General features: G+C 36.5%; 1 protein-coding gene across 2 annotated transcripts in view; it reads right to left on the reverse strand.

Annotated features, from left to right (window-relative positions):
* The window catches only part of LOC108968092 (gamma-aminobutyric acid receptor subunit beta), an 81,432-nt gene extending 62,922 nt beyond the window's left edge, over nucleotides 1–18,510 (reverse strand). For both annotated transcript variants that reach the window (XM_018931866.1, XM_018931873.1), the window contains exon 1: nucleotides 17,095–18,510. In XM_018931866.1, coding sequence (XP_018787411.1) covers nucleotides 17,095–17,297 — 203 coding nt within the window. In that variant the 5' untranslated portion in view covers nucleotides 17,298–18,510. The remainder of the gene's footprint in view (nucleotides 1–17,094) is intronic.
* Between the last annotated feature and the right edge of the window lie 4,014 nt (nucleotides 18,511–22,524).

Here is a 22,524-nt window from a genome sequence, read left to right on the forward strand (position 1 = left end):
AGACAAATTCACAAAAGATGTCCTATTGTTTATATAACACATTGCTCTTGGCTTATACTCAGTCATCTTGATTTGACAGCCACCAGACTGTAACCAGTGAGTATTCAAATCGTACAGTCTAACATACTGCCTTATATATGACTTTTGCCATTTTGCAACCCGGTAGATAATTTCATAGAGATATAATCTTCTTTGTCATTCTTCTTTCCAAATTGTCGTAAAAATAATGTATAGCTTTACCAATATCGGTCATATTTTTGGATGACCACCATATACCACTCTTGACAATCTCGTGCTTTATGTTATTGTCATCCATAACTCTGTGATACCTGGCACCATGTGAGCACGTTTTCTCCTCATAGTGCATAGAATACCAAATATTTGTACATTAATAGGCTTAAGTACTCAAATTGCCTATATGAAATTCACGAAAGCACTTACTTCAACACGAAAGCACTTGGTGAGAGTCCCCACTTTTGTATTAATGCGTGGGGACTCTCACCAAAGGTGATATTTTGGCTCGTAGTCATGCCAAAAAAGGCTACACTTCCTAAGAAGCTTGAATATGTTCAAAGACTGGCTGTCCTAAACATCTCCAATGTACTACACTAACAAGAGCACTTAATGCCATTTTACACATAGAACCCGTCTGGTACATTGCTGCGAAGTACTCGGTATTTTAAGGGTCCTTACAAGGACACGCCGTAATTACCTACTCCTTTAACTGCATTTCTAGAAACGACAAGGAATATGTGGATGTTGGGAGTAACTGGGGAAGAGTTGCAGTATCTAATGGATGGATTGAAGCTAGGATGTGGAGTTTTCGTCAAGGAGTTCTCTATACATTTAAGTTTTAGGCTACCGGATCACAATAGTGTTCTCAGGCGGAAGTGGCTGCTATTGACCACAGACGTGCTGCTTTTATGTCCAGCCTCTTCCAGGGAAGTAAGTATTCACTCCGACTAACGCTGAGCTTGCTCACTATGCACTTAAAAGTTGTCAAGGAGTACCTGTCTTTACTAGAATAACCATCAAGCTATTTTTAATCAGACTCTTTAGGGCGCTTGGTCATAGCGGAATGGCTAATAACAGCAAGACCGGAAATCTATCCCGGAGTGCAATCCTTGCCGCACCTTTTTCGGAATGCCACCAGGTTGAATGTCCATTGGCATCTATCAGCTTTGGACCAGTGGATCTCAATTGCACTTAGCAGGAAGTGGTCGACGCTCCTGTGCGACTTAAAATTCTTTTGGCAATCTTCTGAGCTACTTGCCCTTAGCAAACTTAACCTTGTTGCCATAGCACGGTTTACTATAGGCATTAATGCCGTAAGACAAAAAACTTGGCAAAAGCTGGTTGTTGTATGGGGAAAGGCGAGATAGCAAGACTAAGATTGGAAGATTTAGGCTGTATTGCTTTCGGCGAACCAGATGACACTAATACTAGTCGTCTCAAACAATTTGTAGATCAATTATATAGGAGTTTTAGATGCCACAATCAATAGATGCCAGAATCGATCTCACCAACCAACTTGCATCATTAAAAATGCTCACGGTACCTCACGAACCAAACGTACTTCATGTTTTTTGAAAGGTATATTAATGCCTATTGGATAATGTATAAAACATATCGGCTCGCTGACAATAAACTTTTCGTTATCACTCTCCAAAAAATTGTGACTTTACTAAAGTCCAAACAAAACTCTCAATTGCACAAGCAGTAATCATTATTCACATTTATACCATTACGTATACATTAATACTTATACACTTGGACGATCAAATTTTCATAGGTTGGTTACAGCTTTTATTATACAATTGAGAGCTATTTGGAACAACTTTCTGTAGTCATCACCAGACTGCAGCAAAAAGCATTGTAAATTGAATGAAAATTGGGCTGACGTTACTGGCTAGTACAAGCTGAAAATTGTGAAAGGGAAAAATTTATTCGTATGAAATTCGGTTATGCACTTCAAGGCTCTCAAATGACCAACACAATTCGTGCTACTTGTAAATTCAGACATGTTTTAATAAAAACGGCGTAAGAGTGGCGGGGGCAAATGACAGTTACACGACAGTTGCTCGAAAATTGCTTGGACAATTGCGAAAGTGTTGTCCATTGTTGTTGTTGTACTTGGATGAAATGTTGTATCTCTGTTTTGTAGCGCAAACTACATTTTGATGACAGTTTCCTTTTTGTTACTGCCCAGAACACGTTTGGCGTTGACACACAACTGACAAACAGCTGAGAAGTGTCACTTGAGTTACCCGCCAGGCTGCTTGACTATCAGCCTGCCCGAGCGCCACGTGAAAGCGATGGGTGGGCGTTCAATGCACAGCAGGCAAGTGCTTGATTTGTTTTGATTGGTAATGTAGTATGTAAGCATGGAGGCGAAACGGGAACTGCAAGTGGAAACACTCACATCGCTGCCTGCTAATGTTAGATGTGCTGTGGTGCTGACGCTCAAGAAGCTGACAAGTGGCAACACCATCAAGAATCGAGATAATGGTGAAGCGTTGTTATAACTTGTGCTTCGCTGTTTCAGTAGTTGTGCGTGCGTGTATAAGTATCGATGGGCGTAGCGAAGTGAATGTGACGCATATATTCCGATATATATTGTGAACGATTTTAGTTTATCTGATATGTTTGATATGTTTTTCATATACAATAATTACTTTAGGCAACATACATATAAAGCTTTTAATACGATTCTCAAAAAACTTAAAATATTGATATCGTTAGAATGTCGGCGATCATCCGAAATCCTTTTATGAGAAGAGAAACTCGATGCCACGCACACAAAACGCCACTAATCAAGACCTATAAATTGCCATAAGAAGGCTGAAAATAAGGATACAACTTTTATTTGGAAAATCGAAGCATTGCAAAGGGCTAATGGCTGGGCTTTTCATAGCAATGTTCCAGCGTCTCATCTTTCTGCGCATGCACTGCATTTCTCCGAATCCATTTTTCCAATTTTCTGAACGTAAGATCTTAAGGACAGGTCCCCTGTTATGATGCCTATAATAGTGCCAAACTTTTTGGTCTACCACTACCCACACTAACCCAAAATAATTTACGGCATGAAAGACCAAATTGTACTCGTTTAGTTTGAAGCTGCATCCCGTGTATGAAATACTACAAATAAAGTCTGCTCCTGTTCGTGTTGCATTCTTTGACCAGTGAATATGTAGAATTAGCCGTTGGAACTGTGGATCATAGAACCACTGGCCCAATATTCTCTACTGGGGAATGAAAACGATGTGTATAGTTTTTCGTGGGTCTCCTTTAACCGGTCGCGTTGCCATCTTAAGGGTGAGGCTTCAGTGGATGGGTGTTGGTCAAATGTTAAGTATAACCTCCAGAGCCGTTGTATTTGTTCCAACGATTTGATACGGCACTTTTTCAAAAGTGTCACCTGCGCACTTATTTGATGGCTCTTGTATTAAAAGTAGAAGAGCTATTTATAAAACACCTCAAATAAATATTCTTGATTTCAGTGTAAGAAATTTTTTCGAAAAAATTCGGCGAAAAAATAATTCAGCTTTGTTTTACGCCAATGTTAACAAAAACAAGAAAAACAATATCAACTTGACCACATGCAAAAAATACTTGCTGTTTGTGCCAAATTTTTCCATGTCATAAAATTTTTTTGGTCACATGTTATCGCTTGCACCAGCAGTCGTAGCCAAATTTTCTACGTTTTCATAAGTGTTAAGCTGTGCTAAATGTATGGCTGTTATTTTTGGCAAACAATGTATTTGATAGCCACTGGACCTATGCCATCCATTGGCCAAAAGTTTTTCTGGCACAATTTAATTCATGCTTGAAGCAAAATATTGCTCAACTTAATGAAACCATTAACCCAGTTTTTGTATGCGAATTTAATGAAACTTTTGCGTAGTTATATTAGAAATATATGTATTTATGTGGACTTATTTTAATGTAATACAGTTACAGCGGGAAAGTCTAACCTAAATGCTTTCCCTGACAGAAACATTAATGGCCAAATTATATGGTAAGCGAAATGTTTTCATTAACATTGACAATAATTCACTTTGACGGCTTCGACAAATTCAGAGAATATGTAAATATTTGTCAGTAGTATCAGCAACGATGTATGTATGTAAATGCTCTCCGTAGCGCTGGAAGGAGCAATCACATTATGCAGAACCACAACGCCCACTTGACATTCGGCAAAGACAGCGTTGAAAGCAAACACATCAACTCAAACACATAAAGGCATAGATACAAACCTGTAAGTATATACTATACATATACCCAAACACAAAGATGCTGAAATATATCACTTTAGGGTAGATCTATGTATAAAAACATATACACCTACTAATGGCCTACTTATAACTGAGATAAATATATATTCGTTTATATGTATATACATACACATAAAAGCAAATAAGCTTAGCCATCCAGCCACAGTTTAATTTCATAAATCTATTTATAAATATAGCAGACAATATATTCGGGATGTGTTCAATAAGCACTTGGCCACACAGCCTAATGTTGTCAACAACGCAAGAGCGAACGAAGTCGTAGTTTTGTTTATCGGATGTGGAGCGGGGGTGCTAGCGATTTTAGAAAAGTGGATTATCGGTCGCTTTTTCGAAAGTTGTTTTCGAGAAGGATATCGCGCAGTAAAATCGATTAGCACTTGAATATTGTTTACGGTGACTCTTTTACTGAAGTGGCGGCCGGTAAAAATTACGTTAGCGAGTTTCAAAGGGATTGCTTGTCGATTTCTGATGCACCACGCCCAGAAATTCCAAAATCGGCTACCATGACAAAAATAACTGATTTGAATTTTTTATCAGAAGTAGTTCCTACTGTTAGTTCTAGGGTTTCCACTGCGGGTAGGGCCGTAAGAGGCGACTAAAAGCCATATGCGCTATGTTAGGCTTTAGAGACCATGTTTTGATGTCAACATGGTCTAAGTCAGATAATTGATATAATATTCTGCTGGAAGTCAAATTCTTGGCCTTATATTTATATCTCAAAATATAAGGCATTTGTCACAGCGACAAATGCAACCAGTCATTGAGTTTTTGGGAACTCAACTGGTAGTAGCAAAAGCTACGAAGTCAGACCAAAGACTTAAACCTGGTACCACGGGGAGCAGTAAGCCCTTGGAGGTAACGCCAATCTGCTCATTGGGTTTGGCCCTTTGTGGAGATTCGTGGTGGCTGCGGTTTAAACCTACAGGAAGGGCATTTTGTCCAATGTGGAATCGCACTGCGGCCGGTTGCCGGACCCAAAGTACGGCAGAGGTTTTAGATAGGCCTCGAACCCGACCAAGGTGACTATGGTGTCCCTATCCTCCCCGAACCAATTGGAACCAAAAATTAAGTGCAAAATGCATTTATGCTTTGGGGCGCTGCTCAACGCATTGTATTGATCTATGTGCTTCTTGCAATAGAAAGCACCATGGAGTTTAGTCTTCATAGACAGGTACTCACGTAAAAACACATTGACACCATGAAGGATAACGTTACATAAGTACCCGACGTATGAAATAAGAAGTATCTCCAGTAAGTTGGAAAAAGAAGATAGACGCATTCCTGGAGTGTAGAAAGAGAGTTGTAGCCCGAGGAGTCATTAGCCGAGTCACTATCAAATTTTGTGACAGTAGGTATCTCAAAAAAAGTATGTGGATTTCACTGCAGCGCCTAAAGCCCTCTGAGGCTCAACAGAAGTAGTGAGTAAGAGAATTTGAGTTTCGAAAAAATGGTGCGCCAGCTATGATCGACAGCGATACTCACTCGTGCAATTAGAACGTAGTCCTGTAACCATTAAACAATTTGCATGTATATACGTACACGTGTTCATAACTTCTATTATATTTGGAATAACAACTTTATGCCTGTCATCGAATTATGTAAGTAAATGCGGTAGATGAAGGCATACTTGTTTGCGCTTGTGCTGCATAAATTATGGTATTCGCATAATTCTTATTTCACTCAATCGCGACCTCAACTCAGTCCCAACACTATAACTGCAACACTCTGCGTATATATATATATATATATGCAGATATGTTCATTTGTATGGACTATGGTAGTCAAAATCAGATTGAATGGAAGTACGCGCGCGTTCATTTGCATAAAGTACACTTCAGTACACACTTCTGTACGCATTTATCTACCATGAAAGTAATGTGAATATGTACAAAGCGAGTGCTTGTACACACATACAATAAGTATGTTGTGTAAGTGCACTTAAGTATGGGTACTATCAAAACATGCAAAACAAAACTTATTCTTGCTAACATGCACACATCCACACTTATAATTCTATGCATATCTCACGCAGTGAAGTGATTTCAGTTTCGATCCCAGCTCGTACTCACGAACCCAACTATAAATATACCACATATGCACATATATTATTAACATATATACATATATGTATAAATAAATATATGATATGTATATATATACATACAAAAGAAAACGTGCTTCCTCACATTTTAACTCTGTTGCCCCAACTAATGCATGTGTGGGCAAACAGTAAAGATTTTCAATCGAACAAACAATCTTCGACGTCAATTTAACCCCATTCACGTCTCTTCCACTCTCCGTCTCTCCGTCCACATGGTGCCAGATTTTGCTTTATACATTACTAGCACGGCTGTTTTGTTTTACATCAAGCGACAGTGTGTCTGTATGCACTAGAGCGGGTTGTTTAACAGGTGCAAAAAAAAAAAAAACAAAAACAAAAAACGCGAGTATGCGGGAAATTTTGTAGGCATCATTCTGATGATCTTTATCTAAGTGCCCAAAGGTCTAAAACCGATGTCAGTTTTTGAGATATCCGTATGAAATTTAACACGCATGTTATGCATATTGTTAATCTATTGATAATTTTTTGTCAGATCAACCTTTCACTTATGATCCTCCCATACAACCATATACAGATTTTTTAAACTTCCGCTTAAAAATCATGGTTTTAGACCCATAGTCTCTTAGTCAAAGTTGTTCAGAATTATCCATAAAACATTCTTCCATACGCTATACTTTAGAAAAAAATCGATCCGCTCTAGTATGCACGTACGTGAGTAAGCAAAAGAAAAGCCAATGGGTGCTCCGTGGCGTATGAGTGATATTTTTTTTCTTTACATAGCAAAAAGCAGAATAAAGTGAACAGTTTGGCTGGGAAGATATCCCCAATGTGTATGTGCATACCAAACAAATACTTATTAGCACTTTGCATTTGCTTGGAAGTAATGAGAATTATGTAAGTTTTAAAAAGTTGTTGGGGTAGCTATTTGGTAAATTTCTTTAAAAAATAATAATAACTGAGTGGATTTAGACATATCCGCCTGCCCATCTATACGTTTTTGAGATATCGATCTAAAATTTTGTATATTTCCATTTCTCCCCAAAACGCTGCTCATATGTCAGAAACCTCGATATCGTATCACTATAGCATATACCGCACTATTATATAAACTGACTAAGTTCTTATAAGGAGTATTTTCCATTTTGACCATCAAAATGTTCCGTTATAGAAAAGTTTAAGACTACTGATGTCAGGTTCCGACTAGAAGGTGAATGAAGAACCTCACAATTATAGTACCGGCGTCTTTGGTGAGCATTATTAAACGTGCGTGGTCTTTTGTTGCACTGGCCGAACAAAATTCCTCTGTAGTGGAAAGCTAGCCGCTTTAGCGATTTTTTTTCCTTTAGACAGTCAAATTCGTTCAATTAAATTAACAGAATTAATTATTCATCGCAATATGAACACATAACTAAGTAGGCTTAAGAATAATGGCTGATAATTTTTAGAATAATTCAAAATTAAGCTTTTGTATAAAGGTAGAGCCAAGGACAAGTCCTTGCACCGACTCTGATATAAAAGTGACCAACATTACGTTAATGAGCATTTGGTGTAAAGCTTTACCATAAATTCCATCTTCAAATTGCAGTACCACAATTCCTTAATAGACATATTTATCGTACTGTTCAAAGAAAGCCAACATATCTCATTAAATGATAGTTTTCTACCGTGACATTTTGGTATCAGTAGCTGATACCCATATGTCTACAATTAAGAGTATCCAAAAACATGTGCTGCGCCAATATTTTATTCGCCACACAGTTACCAAAAGTCTTCTAAATCCTTGACCTGAATGCTAGTTTGTACTGAATAATATAAGAAAATGGTACACAAGTTGCTGCCTCTTCCGCTCAAAGAAATATTGCTATCGACATAAATAGCACACTTCATTCTCAATGACATCTCGCAGCAGCCGTCAAGTTGCAACTTCAATTTTTCAATCATACTTGAAATGGAATAACAATTTGTGCTCAATGGCACTCAGCTCTGGCGAAGATGTGAGGCGCAACTACTGGAGCATGACCGCAGCTGTGGTTGCAAAGCGCATAGGTTTAAGGTACATTAGTAAGCAGGCAATTAACATTATCGACATTGCCGTAGATTAAAGCTGAATTGCAACATAGTTTATGGTTCCGCATACGGTGAGCACAGAAAACTGAGATGGAAATGAAAGTAGCGTAGACAACTCATATAGGGTTAAGGAATGATATCTGAAGATTATTAAGATGGCTATTTCAAATGGCAAGCATTACAAAGTCACATTAGAATGATATTGCAGTTACAAATATATAATACTAGTATTAGTATTGCAACTACGACCTGAATTTGTTCAACCATTTACATATTTTTTTTTAATTCCCTTGCTTTCCAAAACTGCAAAAACGTATTTTTCGGAAAGCTATTATCATAGTCGATGAAGAAACTTTCTCCGAAACAGACCGACTAACTTGAGATTTTCATCTGAGTTTCTTAAATATTTATATTTGTTAGATAATGGTTAAAAAAAACAGATATTCCGATAATAATTAGATTTTATAAGCTACTCCGAAAATATTTTTTTTTTCACAAAAACCGCAATTTAAAAAAAATAAAATTTTAACTAGTCCTCTTATCATTATTTCCCGTGTTCGCGTATCGTATTGTAAGCATTTTTTTTTTTTAGTGGATTTTTATTTTAGACAATTTGAAACAAAAACAATTTTCTCGCCGCAAGAAACGCTGTTTGGAAGTTTTTTTGGAAATCGAATGCCAATTCAAATGAATCCAAAATTCTTAAAAATTAATAGCTAATTATAAAAGTACATTAAAAAACTGGAAACGTTAATGATTTTTATTGATTTATTAAATAAATACTTCTTAAAAATTCACAAAAATTGCAATTATTTCGGTGACCTAAATATTATTTGGAAAATATACTTAAAGAGCAGTAGTCACATTGAAGTTTTAGAGGCCTGCTTTAATTCCCATTCATTTAATAGCCCAATTATTATGCTATTTGATGGTTTACCTTACCATTTAGTTATTTTAATATATATCGATATTTAAATATGGGCAAATTCGAGAAAATACAGATTTTGATTCTACCAATTTTCAGGATTACTTTCCTTACTACAATACCTGATACATATATGTATGTACAAACAGTTTTGTCACAGCTTAGTTAAGTTTTGTTTGAGCACGTGGAAAAAATGAACATCCACAAAAGCAAAATTAGGTATATTTAAATTTATCTTTTTCGGAAAAGCCGAAAATACAGGCCCGGCGGTGGAATTGTGAAATATTGTAACAGCCAATCTTGCAAAGTTTGAGTTTCGGTAATTTTAAAGTAAAAGATGAACCACGCTTTGAATGATCAGTTGTCGAAATTAGCAAGAAAACAAGTATGGAAGCTTGGGTGCAACCGTACATTTTCTACTCTTGTCACTTAGGAAATACTTTAAGGTGTAAGACCAATCAAACTTTACTCTATAAGTCAACCCGATCTTCGAAAATGGTAATAGTAGTTACATAGGGTTTAGCTCAATTTTTCGCTCAAATTTATTTAAAAACACCCTCTTTTACTCACATATCCGCCGATATATGCGATACAAAGTCACCCGAAAGTTTGAAAATCTGTTGTTTTTTAAGTACATGGGGGCTAAGGGAAGTATTTGCTTGATTTAACATTTTGACATACAGACATATCATTATAAGAAAAGGTGATGACCTTTTATTTTTTTTTTTAAATTTCAATTATATACATATATCACATACTGACCGACTTTTCGATCAAAAGCCTATAAACTATAGGTAACGGTGTCCAAATATTTGGTACCTAGCGGCTTGAACAGTTTTTAGTGGATTTAAATAATTTTTTGTTTGACACACTAAATACATTATTAGTGCAAAGACGGACACACAGTCAACCGGATTTCAACTTTTCTCGTCACCCTGATCATTTATATATGTATACATATATCCATACAAAAGGAGTTCGGTTTATAGATGCCACATGTATTAAGTTATTGCTAGAGTAGACAATAAAATCGATATGGAGAATAAAACGATATTCCTTCATGCGAGAAGCGATGCCAGAGTGAAAGCGGACAAGCGAGCCGAAATACTGCATTGATTTTTTAGAGCAAGAGTTCTAAATTTCGAAAATTGTGGTTATCATGTTTGAAAACGCATCCAATTAATGAGCAAAGGAATATAAATAGAGAATTTAGCATCTTATCTTTAGAGCAAGGACAGTATTCAAATAAATTGTTTAACTGCGTAAGAACGAACATTGGACTAATCCTAAAGTTCATCAGAATTCAAAAAAATTTATTAAGAAGCCTATTCCGTGTGATAAACTATTAATAACAAAAAATGCAAAACAGTAAAGTAAAAATAGTATTTTGAAGTGTGCTTGAAACTATTAACAAATTATTGAACAAAACGGTGAATTTTTAACCCAAATCAGATAATGTTCACTATTCCAAAAGGCAAGAAGATTTTAAGGGGAACTTATAATATCTCAGAAGTTTCAACAATTCATCTATGGTGCCGATAGATTCTTAATAACACAATTGTTTTCGCACATACTTAACTTGGCTTTCTGATATAATATTATATTATATTATTTCAATGTATCTACAACCTTGTATTAGTGAGAGATGTTTCTTTAGCATGACACATCCCTGTGTAATGTGCCGAAGTAGTTTGAGGCCTTTCCGTGCAAGTATGTAGTGTGCATGTATAAAGAAGTGAATATGGAACGGCATTGCGGATGTCCTTTTGTAGCACGCGATCGAGTAATCCAGTAATGGTAAATTTGTGTTACTTTATTTTACTCTATATGCTTGCCACATCGCTTTTATTTTGCCTTTTTTTGATTACAGTGAGGTCTTTAAGAGGCCTGCATTGGCAGTGTCACTGACAATTACTGCCCTGCCAAAGGAAGCAAACAGCAAACAACAGGGCAACAGCATGTGTCACATTTTACAAATACTTTCTTTTTTGGCACTCAAGAAGAACGCCAGATAATAAGAAAGAGAAGTAAAGAAAAAAAGGCTCTGTGTTGTCGTGCGAACATGCAAATATGTGATTTAATTGCGTGTACTTCCACTGCAGTGGAGCTACTACTTTTTTTTTCTTGTTTTGCTTATTGCTACTACCGCCGAAGCTTAGCGGCACTTTCTTAAATTTACTAAGCAGCTCTGGTTATATAACTTGCAATTATGATCTTATTACTAATTCATTATATAAATATTAGTATTTTCAAAAGCTTCTTCAACCATATTTGGAAATACCAAATAAACGTATTCGAGTCTATAAAATATAAATAATCAAAATTCACACCATAAAATCTCACCTCGGCTCTGCTGCAGCACTCATAAATTTTTAGGCATTTAAATATTTATTTTTAGTATCGAAAGGAGACAAAAAAATTTAAAAACGAAAATTTATTATTTTCGCGAACCACAATTTCACCCGAAAGCAATTCTCGCAGTTTTATCGTTCAATATCGTCCAATGTGCCGCCGCTTGATTCCGTTTCTCGCTTTGCCAGCTAACGGCTTAATAAGGTTCATACCGTAACTCATTCAAGCATGAAATTGCCAACCACTGCAGAAAAGTATTTATAAGACTACATGCGTACACATACATATAAAAGCGTATTTATATTTCATAAATTGCTCTGCAGAACCAGCCAAGCAACTGCAAACGCAGCTAGCCGCATGTCCCATCACACAAACATACCTTTAAATATATGTATGTATGCGTCCACTTTGAATCATGTGATTTTCATACACGCATGTCCCTTGCCACGGCGTATGCGCTAATAATGCGACAAAAGCCACGTCAAAAGAGCTAAACTGAAAACGCATTAACTTCACTCAAAGGATTGCAAAGTTCGGTGGGGGCAAAATGAGCATAAATAAAATAAACAATAAAAAATAAATCAGTATTAAAATGATGATTGCAGTGCAAGACCAGTTATTAACAATGTAAGCATTTATACCAAATATATATATATGTACTAGTGTGCGTGTCCGTAATTGCAACGTCACTCTTGGCAATTCAGTTTTTAAAGGCAAAAAAATTCTTGGAAACTCACAATATGAATTTCAGTTTTGACAAAAAGTATGCTAATACATTTTCGTGCTACACTAATTCATGGTTAGTGTTGATTAATGGACACTCGACGATTTTAATGTCAAATTGGGTACTAAGTATTCATGCAGTAGTGCACTCCATTAAAGTTATAATGTATAAAACCCTTATGAAAACACTGGTATCAATGGTTACACATTTTCAGAAATTGGAACCATAGTTTCTAACAACAAGACTAGTATTTACTACTTTTTCTAATAATATCATTTTAAAATCTGATATATGGGGCAAAGCAAATTATCTTAAAGAATTGTTTGCTTAAATTCTTTTCTGTTTCAACCGAACATATTTTTTATATTCAATTGTAATATCCGAAGCTACAATATCTATATATGTACACAATATACAGGATCCGGGTCCACTCGAAGTGTAACCAATTAAAAAAGCCATAAATTCGGTTTGGAAAATTATTTTTATTTATTTTAAAATACAAAATGCGTGAAAATAATCATAAATTCAGGAGTAATTCACTTTGGCTCGATACGACCACCTTTTGCCTTTACTGACTTGCCGGTATTTTGGCCCACTCACGGTCAATGGCATCTTCAGCAACTCGAGACTGGTGTATTTTTTTCTTCGGACCTTGCTCTCCAAAATGGCATAGAGAGAATTCATTCTTTGGAACCCATTGGATTCGCATCTGGTGAATTCGAGATCCAATATGTGGTCATAATGAAGTTCGAAATGTTGTTTTTCAGCCACTCTTGGTTCATTCGCGCTTTTTGAGACGGTGCTGAGTCTTCCTGGAACGTCCACGGCTTCAAAGACTCCAGAACACTTTCCCGATAATATGTCGTATTTACTTTGACGAAAGGCTCGATGAAAACAATTGGAGAGCGCCCATCTGCGGTGATACCGGCCCAAACCATTATTTGTGGCGAGTGCTGCCTCCTGGTGACCAACCGATGACTTAGATTCTCGTATGAACGATGGTCAAGTAAACCCAATCATTTTGTGACTTTACGAAATGCTCAATTGGAAAAATTTGTTCGTCAGAAAACACAATGTTCGAAATTGACCGCTTTCGGCCAAGCAAAGCAACTGTTTAGCTCTTTCAAGTCTTAGTTGTTGCTTGTTGCTTCGGTGTGAGATCATAGTCCTTTTGGAACTAGTAAGGCTTGACCTTGAGTCTTGAGTTTCAGTTCTTTAGCCATTTGATTGGTACTTCGCCGTGGATTTCGTTCAAGTCGCTTCTTCACTTTCCGAACCATCTCACGTGACGTTGCAGTCTTTCGATGATCACTTCCATGGCGTTTTGCGATGCTAGCAGTATCATTGTAACGAGTGATGGTGCGATAAACAAATAATTTATTCACATTAATTTGTTTGAGCTCACGAACAATTGCTGGCTGTGATTTTCCAGCTAAATATAAATATTACGTTTTAATTCAATCGCAGGTCACTTTCTTTTTGCGTTCACTTTTGGCAAAACACTTTTGTACACTTTTCAACAATACTCCCAACTGTCATTCAACAAATTTATAAGCAGCTGATTCCAGTATGACAGCTGCGCGAACGGTCTGAAGTTGGTTACACTTCGAGTGCCGAACCCTGTACAAAAAATTTCTTAAAAGACCTTACCTTTGATAGACTGGTTCGTATGGCAGCCGTGGACAATATGTATGACAAGCACTTTGATTAGAATCGCTCAGTTTGTATGGTAGATATGTGATATAGTGGTCGGATATCGGCAGTTCCGACAAATAAACAGCTTCTTTGAAAGAAAAATACATCTATCGTTGATAGATAGACGACATGGGGACCTGGATTAAGATCTAACACAAATACTCAGTGGTCATCGATGCTTTAAAAGCTTCCAACACAAATATTGTCATGAGTTTAGTTCATATTTTTCAACGTGTACAGAGTGTATAGAAGACTTTGAACACGTTGAACACGTACTGAATCTTCGCCCTTGGTTTTCAGGAAAAGCTGAAAACCACACTTGGAGATAGTCTAACGTTGAAAACTTTAACTGCACTTATGTGCAAGTCCTCGGTAAAATGAAAAGCTGTCAGCGAAGCGGCAGTTCTAATTATGACAATTTATTTATTGGGGGCATAATAGCTAACTAAATTGTTGAAATCTAACGTAAAAAAGGTTCTGTACGATGTTCGCAATTGCGGCTGCAATTTTGGTATCAAACAAAAATGTCCAAAAGATAGATTATTAATCTGTAGGAAAGTTTTTTTTTTGGGGGGGAAATGGCGATGGTGTGAACATAAAGTATCGAATTTTACCCTTTTTTCGACAGTTTTTCGTTGAAAAAATAAGAAAATTGCAACAAAAAAGAAAACAGAAATTTCACATTCCACAAAAAAAAAACCCTATAGCGACCGTAATAATTTGAATTTCGATTTGAGAGGATGTTTGTTATAGCGTATACTATCCTATAATGCAAAAGTCGATTTCTCGAAAATTTCACAATTATACAATCCCATAAGACTATTTCAAGAAGAAAGAGTGTGGAAAATGTTTACATATTTTCAAAACACTAGTCCATTAGTACTTGACTATTCCAATACGATGTAACAGAACAAAATCATATTGAGAAGATAATATCATATTCGCCAGATGACTGTTTTATAGACATTTCACTCATCGAAATATTGGACAACTAGACAAATGCAATCCTTTTAGTCTATACGAAATTGAAGGATAAAAATGCATTTCATCAGAAACCGTTATTTTCTTGTTAACACGATGAATTCTAAGCATATAAAATACGTGTAAATTAGGCACCTGCGAAAAACTGATTGAGTGGATTAACGCGGCCTACTAATGGTGAAATGTCTCAAAACAGCTGGACAGAAAATAAGCAATCAAATCAAGAACTACTGTAGCAGAGGTATTTTGGAGCGTTGTTTTTCAAACTCGATTACGCAAATAGTTAAATATGTCTGAAGCGCGTGTTTATGTATATTCAGCAGGGAGCCTAAAATATAATAATAACGTACACATTTACGATGTTAGTGATGTAAAACACAAACCTTTGTCAAGTTAATTAGAAGCCTTTATTTACATTCTTACTCTATGTGTATTTTACCACTGCGAATCATTAATTATAACAAATTATGATACAAAAAATGTATGCCAAATGTCAAAAATAGCAGAAAGAGCAATAACAATTAAGCACTAGAAACAAAAATTGATTGCATTGTTAACAGCGTGACTTTTCCGCCATTTTGTATTATTTCAGCTGACATTTTTATAATAAATGCATAGCAGATTGATGCGGTTATATAGCATATGTTCCGCTAAATGTTTTCTAGAGGGGAGAACTAGAAGTAGAGAAAGTAATTTATTTCCAAAAACTTGCCTAAAATTTGTGGTTAGCAATTTTCATTAGACTTAAATTTATATTGAACAATTTGCAAACTAATATTTACAATTACATTTAAAGTGTCTGAAAAATGTGCTTTAAAATTTTCCGCCAATTTGAATACGCTCATGCGATAAATAAGCATATGAGATTTAAACATTCAAAAACAAAACAAATTCTCCAAAAGGCGGTCTACTGATTCTCTAATCACTATATTCGATAGCGATTTCATTTACAATTCCGCATAATAGATCTTCCATCAAGACCTCCATTATCACTTTTAACGACGTCATCATTTGCTGTGCACTTTATATTTGTTACTAATACTTTATAAAGTTGTTAGCTTAATTGATAGTTGTAAATGTGTTCTAACGTGACAACTGCTGCAGTACTTGTTTATAGCCAACAACATATAAATAGTCAGAGCGAAAGAACAAAAGCAAAGGAATGCCATAGCTGTAATGAAACTCGGCTATAATAACAATAATTGCGTTAGAAATGCTTTTGACGCTGGCACTGACTGGCACCATGACGGCATTACGTCGGCACCATGTATCAGCATGAAATATATTCATATTCACATCAGAAAGTTTTGATATATCTATGAAACGAAATAAATATTACAGATACTCTATTTTATTGAATATGGAGCCAAGTATAGAACTTCAAGCAAGTGAACAAAGCTCTCTGAGCGTCATTTACTTTGAAGTGGTCAGAAACTATTATCTTACACATGGATCAGGCAGCTCACGATATCCTGTCTTAGACCAACTATCCTCTGGGTTGCCAAAAAACTTATGAAGAAGAGCCAAAGTGAGAAGACGAACCATCTCTCCTCGGGGTTGTGTGCTGGGTTTGGGACCAGCCACATATTTTTTCACAGCCTTTTCAGAATATTGATTTTTTTTTTAACACTGAGGAAGGTATTATATATTTTAATCGCTCTTCAAAATGTAACGACATTATAGCCCTTCTTATAATGCTAATGATTTCAAAATCTGTATATTCCCAGAGATTGGCAAGCGTCTTTATTATTAAATCATTATTAAGTTTTTTTCTAGAAAATTACATAACTTAACAAAGCATGTGTGCAGCGGGGACTTAATTACGTAATACGAGTAAATGCTAAGTAGTAGTTAAACCATAAACGCTTATTAAACTATTTAAGCGCACACATATAACTGTATGTCAGAAATACCCATAAAAGAGTAACTACATAAATGTTGGTGAGTATATATCAGACATACATATAGGTTATAAATTTATGTGAATACTTACGCTGCATCGACTGAGGCGATTTTCTTCATTGGCTCCTGTACGATCAGCGCTAAATTGAATGCCAGCCAGAGGGTGATGAGACGTGCTCGCGGCAATAGCAACGCTGTTGTGCATCTATCCCACGTTGATATGCTACCACCGCCGTAAGCGCCGCCACTACTGACACCGAACCGACTACTACTACTGCTGCTGCTAAAGGCCATATTGATGCGAATCGAAGTATTACGATGCTATATTTACCAATATAACCAATAACGAGGGGGCCGATATTGCCGTTCTAACGGAATGAAATGGCAATTGCTTGTATTAATAAAGTTAAAGCTGTGGATGTTGACGACGTTTGCTTGTGATGTCGGGGTGGAGGGAGGAGGAGCTTACTAGTTACAGCATATTACTCACACACACACATGCACGCGCACACGCTGGCCGATGATGGATGAGTTCTTGTGATAGGCGTTTGTTGTTGTTGTTTGTTGTTGTTGCCGTTTGCTGCTGCTGTGGGCGTTGTGTATTTTATAACTTTGATTATAAATTTTTATAATACTTTTTGCTTCTCCACCTGCCGTGCTGTGGCCTTTTATTTTTGTTACTTAGTTCCTCAAGTATTAGTTAGCTTTATTGATGATATCGATGTGCAAGTCTTGTTGATTTTGTCTATTCTGCTGCAGTGACGCTGGCAGCTTTCGTTTGCTATTTTTATCGCCTTCCTTTTGACGCCCGGACGCTGTCTGCTTTATGCACTCGCTCTGCTGTGCTTATGAATATTTAGCACAATTTTATCTGTTCATTTCTCTGGAATATATTATATTACTTTTCTATTATGCCACAAGACCCACTCGATACTGCCGTCAGCGTCAAGATATTGCCGCGCGTCATACCAAAGGAAAAGTATTTTGCCAACGCTATGACGCTTTCCTATTTGTGATTGTGACACAGTGAAAATAGGAAATATTTGCCAATCTGCAGCTGTTGTGTCAGTGGTAATATTGGTGCTTCTTCTTCCGCTGTTGTTATGTTTGTTGCACGTGTTTTATTTTAATGGCAGGATAACTGATTGCTTTGCTTGGTATTCGCTAGCAAATAGTGCTCGGTAAAGTGTTATCTTCCTTACCGTTTGTCACTGCAAGCGTTGGTGTCCTCCCTAAAGGTTCTGGTTCTAACGCTACAGTTCTACCATTTGACTAGCTAACTACAAATATGTCAAACCTATGCATTTGATGCTTCTTGAGACGCGTCCTTCGTCGCATATATACACAGCTATTTCTTCCACTGTTACTTTTTTGATTTTGTCACGGTATTATTTTCGTTACTAAGTGCGTGCTTATTGACATAGTGTTCTATGTATTTTTTATCTACTATTATTCGTGCTTTGCCGGCGTGCGTTATGCTTTACGCTTATAACCACGAGTCGCATGAAAAGATTACAGAAGAACGAAAGAATATAAAAATAATATAAAAGAAAAAGTTGTCTGAAACTGAAACACAACTAAACGTTCGTTTTGCTTTCAGTCACAACTCGCGTGTGCAAGTCTTGCGACCACCGCGGACGCGCGACTGCCAATTGTCTTTCCTGCGCTCAGTCAGCGGAATGTGTGCGTGCCAAGTCAAAACGTTTTTAGGGTACAGCAATAAAATTAATAACACCACAACAACAAGTGCAAACGCAACTACACGCAGTTAGCCTTTGTTTTTTTTTCCAATTTTAATTGTTGTTTGTGTTACACAAGTTTGCTGGCGTGGCTTGACATTAGCAGCCCGCTGGCTAGCGCCGCATAATTCGTGGGTGGTCGCGTAGACGCCAGTGCCAACGACAATTTCGCGAAAAGACTGCAGTTGTTTTATGTTTGTTTTTGTTTTTGGTTTTTTGTTTGACCACCTTTTCGCATTTGTTACAGATTTTTATCGAATACCTCGGTTCACAGTTCCAGTTTACTTTTCCTGCTTAATTTCCATTTAATTACTCTTTTCGCAGGCTGTTCTTTCTGTTGTTACGCATTGTTTGGTTGAAGTTTCTTGACTGCTCCACGCCTTTACGGTGTCGCTTAGTTTTATTATAATTGCAGGTGTTGCGTGTGCGTGCAGTGCTTTCAGGTTAATTTCATCTTCAGTTATTTGCTTGTGAACTCGTTCAACCGAGCTGCTAATTTTGAGTCCAATTATGTGATTTTAGTGGCAGTTACCTTTATTCAACTGCACAGTTTTACACTTTTTTCATTTTATTTGTAGTTATTTATGGTTTTTTTTTTATTTATTTATTTATATTTTTTTTTGTTTTGTTTTGCTATAATTTACGATTTATTTTCAATATTTATATCGCTTACGCCGCTTCTCTGCACCACTCTGTTTTCGATTTGTTTGTTTGCTATCTCTCTTTTTCGGTACTTATAAAAGTTCTACATTCGCCACGGTACACGGTGTCTTCTGATTTTTAGCGCATTTCAAGTTTCACATTTTTGCTGAAGTGCACACATTTTATTTATCGCTACAGTCTTTTTCTTATTTTTACTAATTGATGACATGTTTATGAATTTGCATATTTTGTAATTTTGTTATCTAAATATCATTTTGAGATGCTGGAAAAAAATTTGTTGTTAAAAAATTGGTTAGGTTAAATGTTCGAACTTTTCTTATATTTTTTTGTAGAATTGAGTTATAGTCAGTTTGTATTTTACAGAAAATTCACTGAATTTTCCTTCCAGTTCACTTTAAGTTTAATGTGGATCATAATTATATTCAGTGTTTAGCACATATGTCTAACGTCTGATTGCCGATAATTATAATTTTTTCCTTGCATATACCTACATATATACCTCGCCACGTTCCAGAGGCTTAAATTCACTTTTTTCTTTTAATTTCAATTTCCCTTAAATTTCAGAAATTGATTTATATTTATATCACTTTGATTATTTGATTTAAATAATATTTATTCCATGTATATATATATACATATTTAATTGCTGCATATAATACACCGTTATTGTACAATTGGAATACGTAACCTAACCTAATATAAATTATATAAACGAGTCCCTTATAATATCGAATATAACACTACTCAAAAAATGTGAAGAAAAATTATTCGGCTGATATGCTGAACGGTGTGGCATATTTGAGTCAGAGATGTCCGATGATTTAGTCAATATCATGCATCGAAACTTGACATTGATGTATGCGATGCGATGCATCCAATAAAGAAATTGCTGCACCGAAAGCACCACTTTTACCGGAAGTAATAAAAAAATAATTTAAAGACATTGAAACTGGAAATTAAGTTACATATATTGTGATAAAAAAGCAACCGGAAATTGTAATTAAACTTCTCGTGTAAATAATATTTCCAAACAGTTTACTGCCTTAATTACTGTTCCAAATATGTACATATGTAGTGCGTTCGGAGTTTTACAAAGGACATAAATTTAAAACAAGGAATTTGTCTCAAATTTGTAATTCTAACCAAATTTCGTGTGCGTAATTGTTCCAAATGTTGGAAAAGGCTTACGGTGATTCAGTTTGATCAAAAACACAATCCTAGGAGTGGTACAAAGCCTTCAAAGACGGTCAAGAGAAGACGTGCTTACGTACAGTGATGATATTAAAAAAATGAAGGATACGGCGCTTGAAAATCGTAGAGAAGTATTAAAGATATGGCAAAAGAGTTTAACATCTCTTGCGAGTCCGTTCGCGTTCTTGCTCGATTCAAAAAATGATCACCACAATAAGCCTCTCGGGGCTTATGAGCTTACATGCACACAAGTTAACAGCCATCGGAATGGTACCGGTTTTCAGTCAATCGAAGATGTACACGATGCGTTCCAAAGTAAACAGGATTTAAAAAAAATAATAAACAGAACAAAAGATTTTTTGGCAAAATCAATTTAATTTATTCAATATAGTCTCCTTATATCGGGTGATTTTTTTGAGGTTAGGATTTTCATGCATTAGTATTTGACAGATCACGTGGGATATCAGACATGGTGTCAAAGAGAAAGATGCTCAGTATGCTTTGACATTTCATCATGAATAGACTTACTAACGAGCAACGCTTGCAAATCATTGAATTTTATTACCAAAATCAGTGTTCGGTTCGAAATGTGTTTCGCGCTTTACGTCCGATTTATGGTCTACATAATCGACCAAGTGAGCAAACAATTAATGCGATTGTGACCAAGTTTCGCACTCAGTTTACTTTATTGGACATTAAACCAACCACACGAATGCGTACAGTGCGTACAGAAGAGAATATTGCGTCTGTTTCTGAGAGTGTGGCTGAAGACCGTGAAATGTCGATTCGTCGCCGTTCGCAGCAATTGGGTTTGTGTTATTCGACCACATGGAAGATTTTACGCAAAGATCTTGGTGTAAAACCGTATAAAATACAGCTCGTGCAAGAACTGAAGCCGAACGATCTGCCACAACGTCGAATTTTCAGTGAATGGGCCCTAGAAAAGTTGGCAGAAAATCCGCTTTTTTATCGACAAATTTTGTTCAGCGATGAGGCTCATTTCTGGTTGAATGGCTACGTAAATAAGCAAAATTGCCGCATTTGGGGTGAAGAGCAACCAGAAGCCGTTCAAGAACTGCCCATGCATCCCGAAAAATGCACTGTTTGGTGTGGTTTATACGCTGGTGGAATCATTGGACCGTATTTTTTCAAAGATGCCGTTGGACGCAACGTTACGGTGAATGGCGATCGCTATCGTTCGATGCTAACAAACTTTTTGTTGCCAAAAATGGAAGAACTGAACTTGGTTGACATGTGGTTTCAACAAGATGGCGCTACATGCCACACAGCTCGCGATTCTATGGCCATTTTGAGGGAAAACTTCGGAGAACAATTCATCTCAAGAAATGGACCCGTAAGTTGGCCACCAAGATCATGCGATTTAACGCCTTTAGACTATTTTTTGTGGGGCTACGTCAAGTCTAAAGTCTACAGAAATAAGCCAGCAACTATTCCAGCTTTGGAAGACAACATTTCCGAAGAAATTCGGGCTATTCCGGCCGAAATGCTCGAAAAAGTTGCCCAAAATTGGACTTTCCGAATGGACCACCTAAGACGCAGCCGCGGTCAACATTTAAATGAAATTATCTTCAAAAAGTAAATGTCATGAACCAATCTAACGTTTCAAATAAAGAACCGATGAGATTTTGCAAATTTTATGCGTTTTTTTTTTTAAAAAAGTTATCAAGCTCTTAAAAAATCACCCGATACTTCAATATAGCTTGTTTCACGGTCCAAAAGCATGTCGAACGACGACGTTTTTGCTCTATGTCCGCCAGTATGCCGGTGCAAGCTTTTTTAATGGCCACTACGTCTGCTTTCCATTCATGGCTAAATGCATTTTTCCGAAGAGAAAGAAGTCGCACGATGCCATATCAGGTGAATACGGAAGGGGTTAGAAGAATTTTTGGCACAAGAATATTATATCT

Source organism: Bactrocera latifrons, unplaced genomic scaffold, assembly GCF_001853355.1.
Source record: "Bactrocera latifrons isolate USDA-ARS-PBARC rearing strain unplaced genomic scaffold, ASM185335v1 scaffold_102, whole genome shotgun sequence".
In the NCBI taxonomy this organism is placed as follows: Eukaryota; Metazoa; Arthropoda; class Insecta; order Diptera; family Tephritidae; genus Bactrocera; species Bactrocera latifrons.